This window comes from Polyergus mexicanus, unplaced genomic scaffold (genome assembly GCF_030449975.1).
Source record: "Polyergus mexicanus isolate NDT 795.1 unplaced genomic scaffold, iyPolMexi1.0 SCAF_4, whole genome shotgun sequence".
NCBI classification, from domain to species: Eukaryota; Metazoa; Arthropoda; class Insecta; order Hymenoptera; family Formicidae; genus Polyergus; species Polyergus mexicanus.
This window is the reverse complement of record NW_027223324.1, coordinates 3,227,821-3,249,968: the sequence shown is the minus strand read 5'-3', so window position 1 is coordinate 3,249,968 and position 22,148 is coordinate 3,227,821. Positions and strand designations below refer to the sequence as shown.

Below are 22,148 nucleotides of genomic sequence, written 5' to 3'. Positions count from 1 at the left end.
AAGCGAAAGATAAACATGGAACAGAATAAATGCTGCTATATATTTTTAAATCATAAGGATACATTTAGCGTATAAATCTTTGCATTCCGCTCTCAAAATTTGTAAGGAAAATGTAAAACGTGTATAAAGGAAACGACAATTGAATAAAATGTAAGAATAATATACTCATACACTATATAATAACTAATAATGATAACTAATAATGATAAAATATAGATATACATATATATATATATATATTATATGTAGACTCTGCAGTAGATATTTTTTGCTGATTAAAACATTGCAAGCAACACCGATACATAAGATGCTGAAGCTTTTAAAATCTGAAATATAATATTGATTTTATATAAGAAGAACATTCTATATATATTAACTAAAAAAGAACATCGTATATAACTAAAAGAAGATGCACTTTTTCAAATATCTTACGTCCGCAAAAACTTCCAAAGACAAATCGTCAAATTTGCCGATTGTTAAAGTCAATCGTTTCTGTGATCTAAGCATTAAAATCAATAAAATCCGACTTTCGCTCGGTTTCGCGTTGTACCAAAGAGCCTCGTAAGCTGTATTTGCAATCGATCTACTCTGTGAAAAAGAGAAAAATCGTTAACAAACATGAAATATTTAAACAGTTTGCTATATATTTTGTAAAAAAGACATCAGCCTTTTTAAGATTACGTTATCATGTTGAGAAAAATTCGTGCAATAAAATAATCTTTTGCAAAATAAAAATTATTCTTTTATAATACTAATATTTATGAGACAGAGGCTTATTTAAACCTTATTGCTGAGATGTTCTCCAGCAAAGCAAAAAATGAAAGCTTCCAGAGTGATAGCAATGTAAAAAAAAAGAGACTTCAACAGCAAGGCATATCCTTGGTGGGTTTGGATACTCTGAAATATCAAATCGTTACTACCAGATGTATGCATATATATCGTTTTATTAATACGAAATATTCGTAAACGAGACTCACTGTCACGATCGCGAACGCTATACCACATATGACAAGTGTATTCGTAAGAAATTGCAACAGCGCGATGTAAGAGAAGAGATTCTCGATATTATCCGAGAGCACAATAATATCTTGATGTTTGCGAATAATTGCGCTTGTTGCGTCCTTGTACTCACGTTTTCCCGAAAATAGCTCGAGCAATCCTCGACATACGATATCTATCTGGCCACTTACGTGTAGTATCTAAAACCAAGGTAGCACTGCGTGAAAGCCAATGCTTCGTGGATCTTAAGATTTAGAGAAACGACTTAGTGTTTTAACATCAATTTTTAGGCAAATTTAAAGAAAAAGAAAGATAAGAATAATCGTTTATACAATTAAACAATATTAATATAAATCTAAAGAAAGAGAGACTATGAAAGTAAGAGAGCGAAAAGAGCTTACCAGTGTTATAACCAGCGCATCTAGCATCCCAATTACCGAGGCGTTACTCAGTAACTGAACAAATTGAACGAACATAACGATTTCATAAACAGGAAAGAATTCGTAAACAAAGGGGAATTGCATTTTAAGAAAGAGCTCCTTTTCAACAGAATCAACATTGATATTGTTAAATTCTATTATTACGGAGATGTAGACTATGACGGCCATAAAATATACACTGATAATCAACATCGAGCAACGATGCGACAGATTCGCTTTATTTGTCATGATACGCATGTTGTAAACTGTGGAATTGCAGTTGCGCCAATCCCGCGATATCGATGTTAAAATATCGTTAAATAATCTGAAAAGATTATCCTTAACGTATATCAAACTGACTCACACAAATTAGATGTTCATCTAACTACAAATTATGGAAAGGAAAATCATAACTCTTCGCGGATATGGTATTCACTGTCGATGGGCGACTAATTTCTTAAGCTTCTTCGTCGATTTTTTTTATCGATAAGATAAACCAAAAAAATCGTCATATATGATCAACGACTTAATAGAAGACATTTTCGGCCTGTATATCGAAAAATGATTATATATAACGAAATATCTTACCTCTGATTCAGCCAAAGGATAATGAGTTTCAAGCAAAGCAAACTGTAAGGCAGCGAAGTGCTCACGCTGTCTACCAGATTTGGGAAATTATTAGTTTTGATGCAGGTGACGATAAATTTGAACTGAAATATTTGCGCGAGACTCAAAGAGATCGTCCAATAGATCCGATATAACATACTGCGCGGGGAACCGGGCCAAATCCCGATGGCTCGCAACCCGAATTCGACCACGGGACTCACGGTGGTCGTGAAACCCATTTTACATTAACTTCCGATTAACGAGACGACTCCTCTTTGACAATAAGCTTCCTTAATATCGCCCCCTTAATGGTAGATGTCCAAAAGTTACCGCAATGTTACTAGTTTGATACGACGTAAGGAATCTCATCGCTCGCCACGCCGAGTTATCCTCAAGGATTCCGGAAGGGTCGTCGCCCAAGCACGAGCCCTCCGCGGTGGTCGTCGACCGTTCGGAAATTATTCATCGCATATACGAATGGTATATTATAAGAGAAGAAACTACAACGTATAATTTCAGACTTCTTCTCGACGAAAAGAAGAGAACTTGAAATAATAAGTTGCGCGCTTTACATGTCGAGTATCATTGAGAGCGCAATGTTATTTGCTTTAAAAATGCAGAGCGGTTGCGCTTTTGCTACTGAGAATGAGATATGATCAAAAGCGAGACGGAGGATTTCGCAAAGGAGGGAATCGAACATTCTCGGCACGACCAGCGTGAGAGTGCTGATTTCTTTTCCCGAGTTGTTCTCTACATATATCTAGTACTGTATGTGCAGTGTTAAAAATTAATTCATTACTACATAATATATATGAATCACACAGACATATATATACAAAATGAGTTTATTAACAAAAAGAGTGCTGATTGTTGTGATTCACATAGTGTTCTTCATTTGTTAGCGAACAAATAAATTCGTTATAAATCGAAATTTCGGTTTCCTTGTCTCTTGATCAATTGACAAACTTATTTTTATTCTAAAAATAAACAGTGAAAAATGAATGAAGTCGGATATACAAAAAAGTATCTTTTTACACAAAATAAAATAAAATAAATAAAATTTTACATAAAATAAAATTATTCTTAAAAGAATTTTGTTTAATTTCCTTAAAAGCGCATCAATTTATGTACATAGGAATTTATTACTATGTGAAGTGTTTAAGATATCAAAATTTACAATAAATAAAATTTATATTTTTTTTTTTATTTCAGATTTTATCGTCCGTCCAGTCGAAGAATATTCAATTTTAGGTTGCTCGTTAAAAATTAAACACAAAAAGTCTAGGAAGTTCGGCAACGCTTGAGAATGTAAATGAAGAGGTACTAGTACTGACAATGAGTCGCACGGTAACTAGCAGCAAATCGTTCGAAGAATGCGTTGCAGGAATTTGTATGAGGAATCCGTCCAAACGCCGATCAGCCACAAAGTGAATTCCATCGGGTTACGCACCAATCGTATTCGTAAGTATCGTTCTCTCTATCTGTACTTCTCGACAATTGATTAATTCCGGAAATTGTTACAGCTAGTCGCGGATATGTGAAATCGTCGTGAAACCGAAGTATTTCGCAGTTTTATCACGTCCTTTCTTTTGAAAGAGGTTCCTTTGGACCTTTCCTGATTGGGCGCGACTGACCATAAATCATGTATACTACTGATGTCGGATGAAATCGTACGGTTAACTGTACCATAAAAATTGTCCATGAAGGATTAGTTGATCCCTAATGTAGAAATAGCGAATAAAGTGCTGCTTGTGCGCTCGGAATCGCTACCATTCGATTGCAATTGCCAGGTCAAAGATCATTGCATGAAGCGTATCTAAATGTGCAACGACCGCTTCATCAACGATCCTCGGAAAAAGGCAATTGTTGGAGATAAAAGACGGATTGATCGTGCGTATTTTATCAAATTTTACGTCGTTAGTTATACGATCACGAGACATAAGCTTTGCATGATTATAATTTATTGAATTATTCTCACTCTTTTTAGACTCGAGTAAGTGAAAAATTAAAATATCTATAAATCATTTACAGATTATGAAATATAATAACAAATCGTTCAATTTATCGTATTTATTATGCATTCACATTACGTTTGAGCAATATTTTCGTAAATTATGTAATCGTTTTAGAGCAAATTAATATTTTACATTAATTTTGGAATACATTGAAAATTAATTAAACGAAACGTAAATTTTAAACGTATACTTGTTCATATATATATGTTTACGTGTAAAAGAGATGTATAAAAGAAATATAACCGTCTCGGAAAGAAATATTACTTTTCTAAAATTGTTTCCTTAGTTTTTCAATCTAAAATACCTGTGCAACGAGTGAATAAATATTGTGCTTGCATGAATTCACGTCTGCGAGAATTCTAGTACTTCGGATCGGCTTCCACGATGTGACATAACGCGACAATTTTACAACAGCGCATGCAGAACGGATGAGAGCCTCTCTTATCCTTCTCCGTTCCTATAAAGTTACATCAGGTAATAAATTTTATCCGTATCAACGGCAGAGTGAATGCGTTATTTTCTCCCGACGAGCGCAGATGTAAGATTCACATATTTCATATAAATGTATACATCACTGCCATTTTGAAGAGAAATGTATCGCGTGAAATAATTCCTTTGGAAAAGCACGATGATAAACGTCATTCTCCTCTTCTCTCGTTCCTCTAACTTTCTGCCAGCGAAAATAAAAAAACGAGAAATAACAACGCAGGATATAATGTATCACGACAATTGTATGTTACGGAAATACTTTCGGCGAAAACCGACTTGATCCTGAAAAATTCTCAGTGAAAGATTGCAATGACCTTCACATTTTTGTAAACCAAAACTATTATCGCACATTCGTTATTATAAAACTTATTTTTTGAGAAAATATTCACTTAAGAGAAATCGCATAAATATAAATATATACCGAATTATATTCGTTAGTTGCATTTCGCGCGAAACATGTCATAATCGCTCCTATAAATCATCCTTGCAATTAAGTTATTCCAAACTGTTAGACGTTGTTCGGTCATCTTGCGCGGTCTCATAGGAAATCATAATATCGGCAGATAGAAAGTATTGCCAACACATACGAAATAATAAGCAAAAATGCTGTAAAAATTTACGCGCGCTTTGGGACGCGAATTCCAGTAGAATAGCAAGAGATTGAACGATATTGGGTCAACTTCGATACCAATTCTAGGTTTAAATGTCTTTCATCGATAAATTCCTCAATTTCAAAAAACTCAGTATAAATATAAATATGTATTTATGATATTTTTAAATCTTATATTTTGTGTGTAGAAAATTTTAATTTTATTCCAGAATAAAATTTTTTCTTATAAAATCTATCCCTATTAGTAGAGTTAGCATCACACTTTTACTATTTCGCGATATAGATTTTAGATTATTCTTCCTCAATGAGTGATAAAACTTCGACAATTGAATGAAAATATATATATATATATATATAAATTCGAAGATGTATGAAATACTAAATTCAACTTTTTGTTATACGAAAATTATTAATAATCTTTTAATTTCAATCAGGATCGATCCAGAATAACAATATTTTTTAGTAAAACAAATTCTTAAGATGCTTTCTAGATTTCCAAGAAAACATCAGATTTTTGAAAATATATTTTTTATTGAATTTTTATAAATAGTTCATAGTCGTTATCGAAGGAGAGTTATGTGGATGTAAATTATTAAAAAAGCGGACAAGAGTCCAGATGAAAATCACATTCCATTGGCATAACAAATTGGAATTGTAAATATATATATTTTCCTGTATAAAAAAATATAATGTACAAATTGATTCATTTTTAAACTAATATCAAAAAGTAGTAACAATAGAACACTGTTATACAAATGTTTCTCTTTGCATCCGAGAAACATTTTATTTCTCTTATACTTTCAATAAAAAAGTATATCGCAAAGACATCTAGGAAGAGAACACATAGATTTCTCATCAAATTAATGTATCACATGATATTTCCCAATCTGTTCAACAATCTAAATAAACATTATCCTAGCAAGTAATAAATCTTATAAATTGCCCGTCGATGGAAAAGAATTTTATATATGTACAATTACGAAATTGACGTATGTACACTAGCACACGATAAAAAAGATATAAATCGCCCGTTTGAATCAGAAATAATTACACTATTTGTGCAATATATTCAATAATTACACCATCGTGTAACACACAAAATTCAGAAAACTCGTTGCATATAATCATTAAAAATACCCAATTATATTCGCAGAATCGAAAACATAATTACGATACCACGATATATCTACGGTTCGTCGAAAAAGATATAAAGCCAATATTGAGCAATGAAATAATTATGGAACATTGCACGTTCAAACGCATTCAACGACCGAATTCATTAGTCGATCGAATTTACATGCCGTTGTAAGCTGGTCCACCGCCACCCTCAGGCACGACCCAATTGATATTTTGGCTCGGATCCTTGATATCGCAAGTCTTGCAATGAATGCAATTCTGCGCATTAATCTGCAATCTCTCGCCGTCTCCGCTTTCCAATGGCACGAATTCATAAACACCTGAAAGCAGGTAACACATATGTGTTTCGGACTTACAAAACTGACATGCATCTTTCAATCCGAACGATTGCACCGGAGAATCGAAATAGATATGTACCGGAGGTAAATATATATCCGGCGATCACCGAGAAATTATTCGACATGCCAAGCAAAAAAATTTACTATCTTAAAATTTACTAATATAATAATGCGATAAATTAACTCACTACTACTCCATTATTTTCATGCATTCCTGTTGTACGAAAATATTAAAAATCTCGCGATATGAAGAACGCTTTATTCGGTACGATTTATTCAACAGATACATATATCCTTGACTCGGAGTGTGAAGTTTACACCGCGAAGGTCACATCGTGTCCTCGGCCAGACAGTCGATAATCTGGTCCCCACCATCTTCCAGACGGCGCAGTTATCCTGTAGGAAAGCTCCCAGACGAGCTTCTCGCCAATGCCCCGGGTCCGTGAAGGGAAACAGGAAGACGTAACCCCAGAGACGGAAAGGAAAGACCAGAGAATGAAAAAGGAATACGTCGTAAAAATCAAGGGTGCTCGAGAAACAATGGTGCAAGGATAGACGCATAAATTTATCTAGTTCGAAAGCAACATGATGTGTATAGAAAGTCCATATATGGTAAACTTTCAGACATAAATGATAAAGTTTAAATGAAAAAAATGCCGATTGTTGCAAAATTGTAGCGCCAATAGATTTCGAATCGTACAAGTTTCAATAAGTCAGAATATCGAGAATTTGACTAAATAATAATAAGTAGGTTGACAACAGTCGAGAGTTACAAAATTCTGTTCAGCTCTTTAAAAATTTCATATGAATTTTACTCCGATAGGATTTTAATTTTAATAAAATTCCAAGACATTTAACATTCAAAGAAAGAAATTATGACAACCTATCATTAAAAAAAATCAATATCTTAGATTTATAAAAAATATAATAAAATTATGATTAATGTAATATAATTTAATTTGATTGTAATCGCCCTGTCTATAGATACAAATAGCTGTCTATATAAACATGCTAATGTGATTTCTCGTAGCAATGATGAGCTTTACGTTTCTTATTATGTATCTCTAAATTCAACCCTAATTTTTGTACTGTGAATGTAGTACTGGCTTTGAATTTCTGGTGTTGGAGCAACAAGCTCGATAATTTTTCGTAGTATAATTATATATTATTAAATTTAATGATAATTAGAGTTGCAATATGTACGTGACGCAGAAATATTTTGCTGAACTAAAGGTGTGTTTATTTTCTTTTATTAAATATGTCTGGAATGAAAAGAGATAAACTTCTTTAATTTAGCAAAAACTTATATGTAATATGAGAAATTACACCATGTTATGATAATATATCACAAATTTTAAAAGATCAATGACTAATTCTATGAATAAATCGAAACACCTTTCATTATTAATGATACATTACAGGATGAATGATAGAAATTGTCAAAGAACAAAGAGAGAAAGGATAAATCGGCGGCAAGGTTGTTGGCCGGAGCTACAGGGCGCTGTTCGATTTTTGGGATTGAGCTTGGTCCGGGGTTGTCTAGCCATGCGGGGGTTGTCCGGGTGGCTCAGGTTCAAGGACACAACGGTCGATAAACCCCCGACAAGACTGGAAAAAGGGAGGGGACGGAGATATGGTTTGAGGACGGAAGAGGAAGGAGCTGGATTGCCTGCAGACTGCGGAAATTTATCGCGGACAAAATTGATCGCTTCGTAATATTCTTAAAATGCCCAATAATTTTACATAAAAGAGATTTTCGCGAACAGGAGAATTTATATTAGTTACGTGTATTATTAAATGTATTAATATAAATTCACTTTTCGCTGAGATAAACGTAAAACTTATTACAATTGTAATAAACCTATTTAGCTTTCAACTTTTTTACTTCTTACGTGCATACACGATTTTATCAAAAATTTATTACTTACTATAAGTAATTAAATATTTGACAAAATCATATATACGTAAGAAATAAAAAAGTTGAAAGCTAAATAGATTCATTGCAAATATAATAAATTTTACATTTATCTCAACAAATTTTAATAACAGATCCTAAAACGGATTTCATCTTTTTTTAATGGATACATAGCAAGCAATTTGTCTACCGGAAAAAAAACCCAAAAAATAGCTTTAAAATTTTTTGTATCTATTCAATATTAAAAAATGAAATGAAATAAAAGTAATAGAGTATAAAATTACGCGGAACAAACTTCACAATGCAGTAAATTTATTTTTTCATCGTAATGTATTGAATTTTTCTATTTATACCAATAACCTAAGCTTCTTAAACATTCTTGAGTAAATTGATTTCAATTAATAAGCGCTTTTAGCATTCGCGCGGAACAAATACTTGTATTTTATTAAATACATTTAATTCAAATTAAGCACAAACAAATAAGAAGAGATAACTGTAAAATACATTTATATTTTGTAATTAATAAATTTATTAATGTAATTATTAGTTAATTTCTTGGAAACACAAAAGTTTTTAAAGATTGTTTTTTTATTTACTTTTTCGCGAAATAAACTTGCTAAATGTATCTGTGCAAGAGAATATAACTTTTATCATTAAAATCTATTCAATTAGTAAAATAGTTTATTTTGTTATTGTGTTTTAATAGGTTATTTTGAAGAAGCTTTCTTAGCTGGATTTGACTTCTTTGGTTCAAACACGTAATTCATATGCATTTATTACACAAAAAAAGAATAAACAAATTTAAAAAAAAAACATTCATAAAATTTCTTAATTTAAATCTATTATCATTGGTATTAAGATAATTTGTCAGAAGATAATTCTGCAGCATAGAATTCATAAACAATGTTAATAGCAACAATAGGATTCTACTGATGTATTTACTAAAAAATGATATATTTACTAAAGTAAAATAAATCATGCATAAATTGACTTACCAGCAGGACAAAATCGCCCTTCCGGACCAGCAAATTCAATTAGATTTCTCTTCACTGGAATAGTATCATCCATCAAAGTCAAATGGGCTGGTTGATCAGCTTCGTGATTGGTACCGGTTAGAGCCACTGATGATAGAAGATCGAAGGACACTTCATTATCCGGTTTAGGATATTCTATGGGCGTCGACTCAGCTGCAGATTTCAGCTTCTTATAATCAGGTCCTGTGAAGATAATAAATAGAAAATAAATTTCAAAAATATTTTAAAAATTCGGCATTTTTCAAAAAAACCTTTCTAAATATAGAAATTGTAGAAATTTCTGCTTACCTCCATGGGAAATAGTCCATGGCTCTCTTCCACCCACTAACATGGAAAATCCTGAATACATCAAGCCACCATAAAGTCCAAGAGAAGAATGGAAACTGGGCCTCATGTTTCTTACAGCTTTCAGTTCCTTATAGATCCAACTATTTTTTATTTTATTTGTATATGTTTTCGGTTCTAAGCCTTTTGTTGATGAAATATTATTTTCTGCGTCTATAATCGCTTCAACAACACTTTCTGCAGCCAACATGCCACTTTTCATAGCGTTATGAGTTCCTTTAATTTTGGGCACATTTAGAAAACCTGCCGTACATCCGATAAGGCAACCACCAGGAAATTGAAGCTTGGGAATGGATTGGAATCCACCTTCTACTAATGCTCTAGCACCGTAAGCTATTCTGTAATTAGGAAAAACAAGTGTAAGAATACAAAACCATATAATCGAAATAAATTTCTTATTACAAATACTAACCTTTTTCCTCCTTCAAATGTTGATCTAATACTGGGATGTTGTTTAAACCTCTGAAATTCTTTAAATGGAGATAGATAGGGATTGGTATAATCCAATCCTACAACAAAGCCTACAGCGACTAGAGGTATTTCTTCATTCAGATGATATAAAAATGATCCGCCATATGTATTTCTATTAAGTGGCCAGCCAACTGTATGTTCAACTGCTCCAGGTTTATGTTTGCTTGGCTCTATCTCCCAAACCTACCAAAGATATGTTTTATTTTATAAATATATATTTTTGATATTTAAATTTTTTTTAATTTTGGAAAGTAATTTGATAATAACCTCTTTTAGTCCAATGCCATATGTCTGTGGTTCACAATCTTTCCTAAGATTTAATTTCTTTGACAATTGTTTTGTCAGATGACCATGGCAGCCTTCTGCAAATATGGTACATTTTGCATGAAGTTCCATGCCCCGTTCAAATACATCTTTGGGTGAACCATCTTTAGCAATACCAACATCATTTGTGGCTACTCCTTTGACCGATCCATCTTCATGATATAGAACTTCTGATGCGGCATAACCAGGATACATTTCGACACCAGCAGCTTCTGCTTGTTCACCAAGCCATGCTACAACGTGTCCTAATCTATACATAGATATACGAATATTTACAATCAAAATACATTCATTATTTATTAATATCTTTTTTTACACTTATAATAAATTTTATTCACCTTACTATATAATTTCCATGATTATACATTGGCATTCCTTTAAAAATAGGTATAGATATTCTTTTCTTTTCCGTAAGAAATGCAAATTTGTCTTCCGTAACAGGAGTATTTAGCGGTGCACCTAATTCTTTCCAATTTGGAAAGAGCTCATTCATCGCAATTGGATCCAAACAGGCACCACTAAGAATATGTTCACCGATTGTAGATGCCTTTTCAACAAGAGTAACTCTGAGTTCCTTGTCATGCTTCTCTGCCAATCGACGAGCCTGAATAGCTGCTGATAATCCAGCTGGTCCGCCACCAACAATTAAAATGTCGGTTTCGTCCACATACCTCTCCATATTTACATCTAGCAGATAAAGAAGATATTTTCTCTCAATTTTTCTCCTAATATTATCTATATTATCTTTAAAAGTAAAAAAGTCGAGACAAATATTTACCTTTCCATCTTAAATCTGTTTCCCTGGGTATTACTGTGTAATGAGTTGTGATTTGAGGATATTTGGCATCTGAATAAGCTCTCTGGAAAATCCTTTGTAGCCTCTGTACTATCAAAAAAGCAATCAAAATTAAACTAAACATGAAGAGATTATTGCATTCGAATTAAAATATTATATATTACAATAAGTAACACATTTGCGTGCTTATATTTGACGATCGCGAAATAATTCATAATAAAATATATATGTATGAGATAAGGAAGAAAAGTATAATAATTCGACATAATACTTGCGAAATTTCAAATTTTAAATCCGTACATTTGCGCAACCGCAATCGATATATCGATCATGAAACTTTAACCTAATAAAATTTCGTAAATAATTTTTTTTCTATTCATTTAATGCAATAATCTAATTTATATCACCTTTTGTTATTTCAAATATTTATTGACAAAAAAATCTATAAGCTAGATCCATTGTTTTGATTGCAATTTTTTACGTTCGCCTTTAGCATTCAAAAAAATAAAATATTCTCGTGCTTTATAATAAAAGAATGGAATCGTATGACAAAGTGTAGACACAATACAGTTGTAGAAATATGACACGGAGGCAAAGTCTACTCGTTTATACTGTTCAACTATCACATAATGAAAAATCAATCACATTCGCTATTAACGATTAATATATATAAAAGAAGATAGACGAAAATCTTTATTATATCAAAAATACAATTAAAGCCAATACTTACGTTTTAAATGATTTCACATTTATTAACGAAACGTACGAATACTATTTAGTAATAATAAAACGAATAATAAAAATATTTACATACGATTGTACAATATATATTCAATGTAATCTTAAATACAATATTATATAACGTACGATATTCGGTCATATTATATCTTTCACTATCGTGTGTGATTGTCGAAAAGACGTTATTATCCGAATAAATATTCGCTTCTTACTTCACGACGGAAAAGCTGAGCGAACCCTAACCAACATACAGTTGACATTATCGAACGCTATAATGTTTGCGCGTAAAGTTATGTGTCATTGAAAAAATTTAGATAAAACATCAATATACTTACTAGTGCTGGAAGCGTTGAATACGAAAGCCATGATCGCGCACAAGTGCCGATCAATATGATCAGCGATAATTATAAACAAAAAAAATAAAAAATATATCCACGATACTTGTCACCGCGTTCACTCAATCGCAAGTAGCGCTTGAAAACGTACGTCAAGCGACATCTGTGCTACGTAAGCCGTAAGCCAATAACAATGCGCGTCGATCATGCGGTACGGTTGTTCGATATCTCGAGCTCGAGAACGTTTCGAGATATCATTCTGGTATCGGTGGCACATCCTGACCCCTGACAAAGATGTTTACCTATGTATGTATTCCGCGTCGAGTCATCGCATCGCATGACGATTCCGTACGGCACGTGAACATCTGCATGCTCGCAGTTATGTGCTTCCATTGTGAAAATACAAGTGCTTTATGGTGATAATATGTCAAAACCAAACATAAGGAAGATAACGGCTGATCCTACGAAATGTAATACAGACTCTTCTCGACGGCCGAGTGTATTTGAGAGGTTGGGCACCAAACCAGCGATCGCCACCACCTCCACTCAGAATACATCGGATTATTGCAGAAATTGGGCTCTCAACGGCAGTTGTTCCTACGGCAAGAATTGCAAGTGAGCGCTACATATATTTCTCATAAAAATTTGTTACTGAAAAAACTTTTCTTCTACAAGATGTATATATATTGAGCAATTTCGCAACTAATCAATTGTTACATTTTACATTATTGATTTATATTATTCTTTATTGAAGCAGACTTATTGTAGAGTATTGAACTATATAAATTTTTTGTTTCTCTTTTTTAATTAGATACGCAAATACACATACATTGATAAGCCCATCCAAACGTGCTAAGAAAGATAATGCGATCGCAAGTACATCTGGGGTAAGCATATCACATTTCAATATTTATAATAATAATCTTATTCAACACAGCATTTTCAGAGCATTTATTATGCAATAGAATTAATCAAAGTTGAAATTAATAATTGTCTAGCTGTAAACTGAGGATTCTTTTTTGATTCTCAATATTATAGCTCATTGAAGATCCTTTCAAACGGCTTACGTCAAAAATCGTGAAAAAAGCATCTCATAGCCCAGATTTAAATATAGAAGAGTGGAATCAAACGGATCTCGAGTACGAGGACGAGAAGGTATTGGAAAGACGGCGGCAATTGTTACAACGAGAACTGGAATTACAAATGAAGAAGGATAAAGAAATACATGGCAAGGATAAAGTAAAGCAGAAAAAAAAGGCTATGAGCTCCTCCTCTAGTTCGCGCACTTCCAGTACATCTAGTAGCAGTAGTAGCTCTAGCAGCGAAGAATCATCTTCTACATCAACGTCAGATTCACGAAAAAAAGTCAAGAAAATCAAAACAAAGAGGCATCACAGTGCTTCCACTGATTACGACGAAGATAAAGAAAAGAAAAGAAAGTAAGAATATACTTATATAGTATTCTCAAAATTTGACACGTAATATATAATATAATCATTTTAAAATAATCTATATATTATATCACATTTCAACATTAGTCATATCAAATGTTTTATCTCATTGTAGTTCATTAATCAAATTTCTTTTTATGTATCTTACAGATTGAAGCTCAAGAGGTTGGTAGCGAAAAACGACAAAGGCGTCAATAAGAAGAAACGTAAGCTTGAAAACAATTCCGCAAAGAAAGATCTTACCACTAAGTCAGTCAAGAAGCATGCTCCATTATCTGTATCTAAAAAACATTCTGGCTCATTGCGCGCTAGATCACCCGCGATACAACAGGGATCTACAAGCGGGATTACATCTACATCAGCCGTAGTATTGGGCTCGTCGATTTCCGTAACGCATCATGCATCATCGTCTGGCAAAATACGGGAGAGAAATAGAAGCGAATCGCCGAAAGTGATGAAGGGTAATCGGGAAATGGATAAGGAAGATGGCAGGCATTATAAGAAAGTGCGTGACATAGAGGTATGTTTGTCCAAGGATGTATCTAAATACAAGTCGTTCGATAAAATCAAGGAACAACAGGATAAGGAGAAAAGTCGTGCAAGCGATGAGAAGATCAAGTCGGATGATCGGTTGAGATCCAAATGCAAGGATAAGGATGTGCGTTCGCGTACACCACCGCCGCCTCTATCATCATCAGAGCGTTCAGCCAAGCATCAGCACATCAAGGAAAGCGTGTCCTCGAAGGCACGACGTAGTCGAACGCCTGATAAGACGCCGTCAAGAGCGAGACGGGATGTCACCCCAGTAAAAAATCCGGAGAAACGAGGCAGCTCGTCGAGTCGTACGAGAGACGTGGAGAAGAAGGAGCGCGACTCACACAAAAGAGACAAGAGCAAAGAGCGGGAGGATGCGAAAAAAAGCGAGCAGATCTCGAGTAATAAGGCGAAGCAGACAACGAATCAAGACGAAAACTATCGCAGGAGTAACACAAGCAAGGACAATTTTGACGAAAAGACGTACGGTGGCGACAAGACGCGACAAAAGAGTCGCGAGGGTCAGCGCGAAAAAGACATGAGAGAGGAGCGTCACTCGAGATTGACTCGCGATCAGCGGCAAGAACCTCAGCGCGATAAAGATAAGGATGAATCTCAGGAACGTTGCCGTAACGAGAGGCAGCGAGAGCGAGACCGCGATCGGGATCGCGAACGCGACAGAGACAGAGATCGCGATCGAGAACGAGAGCGCGAGCGCGATCGTGAAAGGGAGAGAGATCGAGAGACACGAGAACGAGATCGCGATCGAGATAGAGAAAGAGAAAAGTCTATGAAGTCGCGAGAGAGGGACGTACCTACACTGGTTTCGTCCACGACGTTAAATCTTCCGGCGGATAAGAGTTCGCGTTACAGCAGCAGGATGAAGGAACGACCTTTAAGCAAGGACATGTCATTTGAAAAGAACAGCGGGGTTCGCGAGCGAAGCAGAAGCGAACGCGAACGGGAGCGATCTGAGACGAAAGCTCTCACTGAACGGGAACGAAATTCAACGCAATTGCGTCTGGATGGAAGGTATGAAAGAAGTGGCGCCATCGAAAAGGACGCCTTGTCTTTAAATCGCAGTAAGTCAAGCGTAAATTCACCGCGAGATCGCATGGACCGTTTTCGAGAGACATCCTTGGACTGTGCGCCTTTACACGACAAGGGCGGTCATACTGTGGCATCGTCAAGCGTCCAATCAACGGCGTCGTTACCGCTAGTGCCTACGACTTCGTCCTCGACGATTGTGACATCCGCTCCACCATCGTCTCGCGACCATTTGATGGACATAGTGGACAGTCATTTTGATAGGGATCGGCACGGGAGGCGGTTTGGCATGAGATACGAACGGGGACACGCATCAGAACGCAATAGCAGGAAGGATCAGACGCGAATCGAACCGAATCGTATTCCGAACAAGATCGATCGGATAGTGGATCGTCGGGACATGACTAGTCCACGACGCGCCGTGGAAGTGGATAGAAATTTCGGTAGAAATTATGGCAGGATGCCGGAGCATTGGGATGAGCAAGAAGAGTCGGCTCTTCACGTGGAATATCGCGATCACACTCATATTCACGATGATGACAGGAGAAAAACCGTCGAGGGCAGACGGTATGACAGTCCCTTTGAGGAGAGACGCGTCGCTCGTGAGGAGAGATCTAAGGAATCAAGATACATGATCCAGACTGCGGAGCGAACATCCTTTGATGATCATCGTCATCATCACCATCATCATCGACATCCTCTTTATACTGGCGATAAACTGAGAAATAGTGGAGCTGGAATTAGGTAACAATTATAATAATAGTATAAAAAAAGTGTTATACTCATTTATTTTTATCGTGCTTATTGAATTATTTTTCTGTAAATATGTAGCTTTTCACTTATAATATTGAAGCAAAAATTGCAAACTGATAAATAATGTCAAAAAATTTTTCAAGTTTTTATTTTTTAAATGTTAGTTTTATTAACATTTATATGAACTATATATATATATATATATATATATATATATATATATATATATATATATATATATATATATATAAAGAGAGAAAGGGGGAAAGAGGAGAGAGAGAATGCGAGATTAAAAAAAAAATGAATAGATACTTATAGATAGCCAAGTATATATTACTCATTCTTTTTTCTTCTCTCTATCTTTTGTTGTTAGAGATGAGACTGTTTCAAATGACGATTGGGAAGGACATCATCGCGACATGGAACACGGCCGGGATCGAAATTATCCGACAGCGGAATGGGAGGAGCGAGAGTGGCGCACGAGAACGTTATGGGAAGGCAGGGATAGTCTTCCTCGCTCGGAGATACACGATGACGAGTGGAACAACCCCCGATACGATAGTTCAATGGCTGACTGGAAGTCCAGCGATACGCGGAAGTGGGATAATCAGAACGTACATGTTCGATCGCATTATAGAAACGAACGCTCGAAAGACTTGGAGCTCGGAGAATCTACGCAACATAAGTAAACATACAGCATAATCTCTTGTATACAAGATTAAAATATGAAATATAATATTACATATATATTCTCTATTAATTAAATTCTTTTTAGCAAAAGACGGTCGTATAATGCGCCGGAAGCGAGAGAGGAACCGATAATTCATCCTTCTGCTAAACAGGCTGCTATTTACGGCAGCATGAAAGAAGAACCTATCAACAAAAAACTGATGGAACTTGCCGAAGGCAAGTTGTGTACAACTACGAGAGAAAAATCCACGGATAGTTTCCAAAAGAAGAATTCACAAAAGGATAAACCCGAAATCAAGGAATCCGTTGCGACGGAGCCGAAGCGTCCCATAGTTGATGATTCTTTGCAAACTCTCCATACTGAGAGCGATTTGAGTGATATCAGCGATGATCCTGACGATATATTGAATATGGAAGAAGATACTACGGTATGTAATGCATATTTTTGCATTTTTGTTTTTTGTTGCAAAAAAAACTTAACGAGTTTATGTAATTTCTCGACAGGATATGGAAAGTAATAAAACGCGGACAAACAAGAAAGTACCGGATGCTGCACATCGCGACGCACAATCAACTGCACAGGAACCGGCTCAGTTATCTCCGAAGGAATCTGTAGAAGAAACCATTTTCAGTTCAAAGTCTAAGGATAACACCGATACAATGTCATTGAAGTAAGATATGAATGATATTATAAAATGTTATAATTCAGAGTGAATAATAATTTTCCATTATGAAAATTATTCCAAATTTTTTATATAATGTTATTTTATTTTAATAGGAATATAGAAGATGAAAATATGGAAACTATGGACTTTGAAGAAATTTCTGATGGCGAGCTAGAAGAAGACATCAAAACGAGCGGCAAAGGATTGGGCGATGCTTTAGGCGTCGATTGGGAATCCCTCGTAAAGGAAACACAAGCGAGGAGAATTGTTTTATCGAATCAAGACTCTACAGAGAATCGTTGGCAGTGCAAAGCTATCTTTTATAGAATTGGTATATCTAAGAAGTATGCGGGCGAAAATTTTGTAAAAAAACTGCTAAAAAAATATGAAAAAAATGGTGAGTATTTTTAATATAACTTTGCTAAAATCAGAAATGAGTCTGCGCAAAATAACATTTTTCAAACTTTGTTATGAATCGTAAAGAATTCTTGCTTGCTGATATTGCATTGATGCACACGGCGCTCGCGCGAAATCAGTTGCTGCAGGATTTAGGTAATGGCGCAATACACGCTATTAACGATTCTTTGTACAGGTGAGCTGCATTAAGTTGTGCTATTTAAGAACATAAATTGAAAGTGAACATAAAATGAAATTTTTTTGTGTTACTTTATAAATTAAGACTTATAGAAAATTTTACATTAATATATTTTTTTACAATTGTGTCCGTAATATAATGAAATTTTGTTACAGAAATAACAATGCAAATTATGATGAAGATGTGGATTATGATTTAGAAACGCTAAAACCAAGTGCTGCTTTATATGAGGAAGCAAAATGCTTGTTACAGCAAGTAGTATAAAAGAGAGAAAATGTATGCCTAAAATTGTGAATAACTACTAGTTTTTTTGGTATTTTATTTTATTTTTTATTAGCTGTATAAAATATATGTGCACTGCCTTATATGTGTGTGGTGCGCGCGCGCGCGCGCGCATAGTGATCTACTTGATACTACAACAGATCGTATCATAACTTTTAATTGATATAAAACTATGTCCTAATTATTGGTTGAACATATTTTTGTTTGAACATTTGCATTTTTGATAAAAATTAATGAATGTTTGCATATTTTAAACCTAAATTTTCAAACTTATCTCTGTTAAATACGTATTTTTTATCATCATATAATAATCGCTTATGCACATTTTTTTATCATAATAACTATATTTGTATATATCCACAAACATTTCTTGTATATCATACAAATTAAAGTACGAAACCAAATGATTAGATTATGAAAATCATAATATACATAGCAATATATGATACATTATTTCAAATATAGTCTTACACACATGTATATTCATCCTAGACATCAAATATAATACAATAATCAATAAATACAACTTTAAAACAGTGTCTTTTCGCGTTAATCACTTTTTCGAACACAGGCTGCACTGACATCATTTTGCAATATATTCATTGCCTGCCGTAGATATTTATTATCGCTATCCTAAAAAAAGAATTTAGAACAATAATTAAGACATGTATAATTAACGTGAATTAATATTCCTCATACCTCGATGCGCGAATGTGTTTGTTTCTCCGAAATCTGGCGCTTAGATAATTCAAGATTTGTACGATATAGCTCGTATAAAACAAGACCTGGAAAACATATTCCGTATATTACCTTTCGCTGTTTTCCAATTTTGATTATAATGAAACTAAGAAATAATAAGTCATTATGTTACCTTTTTTAATAGATTCTCCAGAACCTAAAGCATCCAAAATAGAAAGTACATCGTTACAATACATTTTTTTGATGCTAAGATCTGCATCCGTAAGATCTGTAATAACACAAATTACGTTTCACATTAAGATGTATAATATAAAACTAATAACTTGTAAAAAAAATATTCCGCGCAGCGCTAAAATAAGATAGAAAATATATATTACCTTCCCATTTTAGATCCGACACTCTGCCAAAGTAGGAAATTATACGATACTTGACATCTATCATGATGTAATTAGTCGGTGGAATTAATTTCGATAATACTGCTTCTATAAATTTTAGAATCTCACGCGGAGTCTTGTACATCGTATCAAGTACAAGCGTGTTCAACATCGAATGAATGCATTTAATCTGTAAATTTGATAAATCTAATAGAATAGCAATACGATAAAACTCAAGCTGTCTATACTTTTTAATTAAATAAATAATCATATAAATACTGTAATAAATATACAAACATATTAATACGCAAATAAATAGCTTCTCGAAATCAATAATTGCAGAGAAGATATTTATTCTAAAAGAGTACAAAAGTTGTAGAGTAATAATTTTTATTGCCTGCGAAAATAATGCTTTTGAAGTACTAGATATCACCTGTCTGTGGTTCATGCTGATCTGGCACTTATCACAGATCCAAGAAGATTCAAGACTGAGAGAATTGCGTGGTAGCAAATGTCCAGAGCAATCGTCTTTCGCACAGAGAAGCGCTCCGAGATAAGATCCGAATTCCTGGAGAAAAAAAAGAAACGTCCCGTGTAAGTTTTTCTTATCGCAATTAACTGTTTTTTTTTTGTTTTTTTTTTTTTTTTTTAATTTGTGTATCGACATACCGAAGGGTCGGAGCATCTACTGCAGTTGCAGGAGAAGTGTTTGGTGACCCTCAGGAATTGCCTCCTGCTCGGTGTATCCCACAGGAGATCGGTGTAAGACATAGTGAGCTCCTCGCCAGCGGCGATCGGCAGTGAGGCGCTCACGTACAATCGTTGATGTTCATCGAAGTGGTGTCTGGTGTTTGGCACACAGCAATGATTCTGAAACGCACCTATGGGGTAAAGACCGCGTAAACTCGTGGTGCAGTCCTCGTTTCTCGAGATCACGACTTCGAAGGAATTCGTGTTGCAGACTTCGCAAATACGTCTCATAAGCTCCATTTGCTCCTCGCTGGGAAGGTTGCTCACGTTTCTTTTGACCAGATCAAGCTTGAAGTTCATTTTAGACTCTTTATTTAATATATATCATTATCGCATCTTTTCTCTCTCTTTTTTCTCTTTCTTTTAAATATTATATCTATATAGAGAAAATATGAAAAGGAGACGAGTGATTGTATTCAAATCTATGTAACATTATTGAAAATAGAGAATGTTGTCTACGTATCTAGAATGATATAATTACATAATAAATTTTAGACAAATAATGATATTAATGAAAAACACGTATGAAAATAGAAGAAACAAAATATGAAAGACATTATTAATTATAAGGATTTGTTCATTTTTTGTATACATTTCTACAAAATCAGATATTTATTATACGAATCAGAAACTTATGAAATATCATATATGAAAGAAAAGTAAATCGGATTAAATATACCTCATAGTTACGAGTAAGATTCGAATGGCACTCGAAGGCATACAAGAGTTTACGTTGTTCCTTCGACAACATAAGACCGCGTATCGGTACTACCGCGAGCAACAGATCCTTAGACCAGGTGGAACCGCAGGTCGGCATCCATTCCCTGAGTAATCGACACTCCGCTTGATAATGCATCATCGAGTTCTCGCATTCCGTCGAACAGATCGGCAAACCGCAACCATGATCGCAAGGGAACAGAGGGCAGTTATTCTTGTAACAGACGACACACATCGATAGGTACTTGCTGTATCGCGGTCCTATCAACAGGGGGACATCCGTGAAGATCAATTCGCCAGGTTGAATGTCCCGTGTGGCGAACATGCCGCGACCTCCCAAGGGAGAGCACTTGATGGTCCATATTCGGGATTCGTCTTGCGCAAGATTGTTCTCTCGCAGATAGGCTTCGAGCAACTCCATTGTCTCTCGTGGTTCCATCTGGATCACGGATGCACTTGCGTATATTTCCTCTCGATAACTTTGCCTCTTTTTTGCTTTAATCATCGTCTTTTATACCGAATCTTTAATACGCGTATTGTTTTCTATAGGCACCGAGCCAGTTTTGTAATAACTTTTGAGATCTTGTTTTCGGGTTTGCAAGATTTTCTCTACAAATATTTACATTGTTTAAATCAGAGGTAGAGATATACGTTGTTTGCCAGACGTGACACATATCGCGATGTCGGAAGAGAGTTTCGGTTTTCGTAACAACTGCGGATCTTGTTAAAACTTAATTAATTGGTAATTAATTAATTATTGAGATTATATCGCGTAATTGAAGACACGCGAGTGACACTGCTCTATGATCACACATAGCGCGTGCTCTTATTATAAATCTTAGCTTAAAATAGAATTACGATTTGGCAGCACATCGACACCGAAAAATAGCCAACTGATCTATCTGTTTACTGTTTACACATTTCGCGAAATGCCAACAGGTTATAAATAAAATATATAATATACTGATAACTCAAAGAAAACAAGCGATTTTTTTTATATATCACGTGTATAACAAGTTA

The 22,148-nt window shown here is 34.7% G+C and overlaps 4 protein-coding genes and 1 long non-coding RNA gene across 8 annotated transcripts; 2 read left to right on the top strand and 3 right to left on the bottom strand.

The window, feature by feature from the left end:
• Positions 1-229: 229 nt before the first annotated feature.
• LOC138932732 (odorant receptor 10-like) lies at positions 230-2,733 on the bottom strand. The gene is made up of 6 exons (XM_070294853.1): positions 2,007-2,733; positions 1,401-1,743; positions 978-1,199; positions 784-897; positions 433-588; positions 230-326 (listed from the first exon to the last, which is right to left on the bottom strand). The coding sequence occupies exons 1-6, from the start codon at positions 2,261-2,263 to the stop codon at positions 276-278; spliced, it is 1,143 nt and encodes a 380-aa protein (XP_070150954.1). The 5' UTR covers positions 2,264-2,733; the 3' UTR covers positions 230-275.
• On the top strand, positions 1,972-8,529 carry LOC138932739 (uncharacterized). The gene is made up of 7 exons (XR_011446829.1): positions 1,972-2,792; positions 3,237-3,485; positions 3,548-3,914; positions 4,326-4,513; positions 6,292-6,697; positions 6,897-7,225; positions 8,035-8,529. It is a non-coding gene; the product is annotated as an uncharacterized lncRNA (long non-coding RNA).
• Positions 5,835-12,698, bottom strand: Etf-qo (electron transfer flavoprotein-ubiquinone oxidoreductase). 3 transcript variants are annotated; one of them, XM_070294839.1, is made up of 9 exons: positions 12,572-12,667; positions 12,366-12,474; positions 11,481-11,583; positions 11,041-11,389; positions 10,646-10,952; positions 10,320-10,561; positions 9,851-10,245; positions 9,524-9,745; positions 5,836-6,595 (listed from the first exon to the last, which is right to left on the bottom strand). In XM_070294839.1, exons 4-9 carry the CDS (start codon positions 11,379-11,381, stop codon positions 6,432-6,434), a joined length of 1,671 nt encoding a protein of 556 aa, XP_070150940.1. In that variant the 5' UTR covers positions 11,382-11,389; positions 11,481-11,583; positions 12,366-12,474; positions 12,572-12,667; the 3' UTR covers positions 5,836-6,431. The 3 variants fall into 3 exon arrangements, 2 of the variants coding, with proteins under 2 accessions (XP_070150939.1, XP_070150940.1); XR_011446822.1 differs by lacking the exon at positions 12,366-12,474 and adding an exon at positions 6,802-7,032 and having other exon boundaries at positions 6,514-6,595; positions 11,481-11,588; positions 12,572-12,698; XM_070294838.1 differs by lacking the exon at positions 12,366-12,474 and having other exon boundaries at positions 5,835-6,595; positions 11,481-11,588; positions 12,572-12,698.
• Positions 12,699-12,847: 149 nt separating this feature from the next.
• Positions 12,848-18,696, top strand: LOC138932722 (zinc finger CCCH domain-containing protein 13). Its single transcript, XM_070294835.1, has 10 exons — positions 12,848-13,186; positions 13,383-13,458; positions 13,610-14,010; positions 14,173-16,347; positions 16,730-17,041; positions 17,132-17,474; positions 17,551-17,717; positions 17,825-18,108; positions 18,195-18,303; positions 18,462-18,696. The coding sequence occupies exons 1-10, from the start codon at positions 12,996-12,998 to the stop codon at positions 18,568-18,570; spliced, it is 4,167 nt and encodes a 1,388-aa protein (XP_070150936.1). The 5' UTR covers positions 12,848-12,995; the 3' UTR covers positions 18,571-18,696.
• A 57-nt stretch (positions 18,697-18,753) lies between these two features.
• LOC138932727 (SET domain-containing protein SmydA-8) lies at positions 18,754-21,710 on the bottom strand. Of its 2 annotated transcripts, none has more exons than XM_070294844.1 (7): positions 21,091-21,710; positions 20,331-20,699; positions 20,059-20,229; positions 19,665-19,851; positions 19,460-19,555; positions 19,288-19,373; positions 18,754-19,221 (listed from the first exon to the last, which is right to left on the bottom strand). In XM_070294844.1, the coding sequence occupies exons 1-7, from the start codon at positions 21,631-21,633 to the stop codon at positions 19,138-19,140; spliced, it is 1,536 nt and encodes a 511-aa protein (XP_070150945.1). In that variant the 5' UTR covers positions 21,634-21,710; the 3' UTR covers positions 18,754-19,137. The 2 variants fall into 2 exon arrangements, with proteins under 2 accessions (XP_070150945.1, XP_070150946.1); XM_070294845.1 differs by having other exon boundaries at positions 20,095-20,229; positions 21,091-21,707.
• Positions 21,711-22,148: the final 438 nt, after the last annotated feature.

Coding starts and splice junctions, on each gene's coding strand:
- LOC138932732 (XM_070294853.1), bottom strand. CDS start 2,263: ATGGGTTTCACGACCACCGTGAGTCCCGTGGTCGAATTCGGGTTGCGA. Junction 1,744..2,006: donor ATCCTTTGGCTGAATCAGAG/GTAAGATATTTC, acceptor TAATCTTTTCAG/ATTATTTAACGATATTTTAA. Junction 327..432: donor CTTTGGAAGTTTTTGCGGAC/GTAAGATATTTG, acceptor ATTATATTTCAG/ATTTTAAAAGCTTCAGCATC.
- Etf-qo (XM_070294838.1), bottom strand. CDS start 12,602: ATGGCTTTCGTATTCAACGCTTCCAGCACTA. Junction 11,390..11,480: donor AACAGATTTAAGATGGAAAG/GTAAATATTTGT, acceptor TTTATCTGCTAG/ATGTAAATATGGAGAGGTAT. Junction 10,953..11,040: donor CATGGAAATTATATAGTAAG/GTGAATAAAATT, acceptor ATCTATGTATAG/ATTAGGACACGTTGTAGCAT.
- LOC138932722 (XM_070294835.1), top strand. CDS start 12,996: ATGTCAAAACCAAACATAAGGAAGATAACGGCTGATCCTACGAAATGT. Junction 17,475..17,550: donor ATATGGAAGAAGATACTACG/GTATGTAATGCA, acceptor ATTTCTCGACAG/GATATGGAAAGTAATAAAAC. Junction 18,304..18,461: donor ATTAACGATTCTTTGTACAG/GTGAGCTGCATT, acceptor ATTTTGTTACAG/AAATAACAATGCAAATTATG.
- LOC138932727 (XM_070294844.1), bottom strand. CDS start 21,633: ATGATTAAAGCAAAAAAGAGGCAAAGTTATCGAGAGGAAATATACGCA. Junction 20,230..20,330: donor GTAGATGCTCCGACCCTTCG/GTATGTCGATAC, acceptor TTTTTTCTCCAG/GAATTCGGATCTTATCTCGG. Junction 19,374..19,459: donor TGGAGAATCTATTAAAAAAG/GTAACATAATGA, acceptor TATGTTTTCCAG/GTCTTGTTTTATACGAGCTA.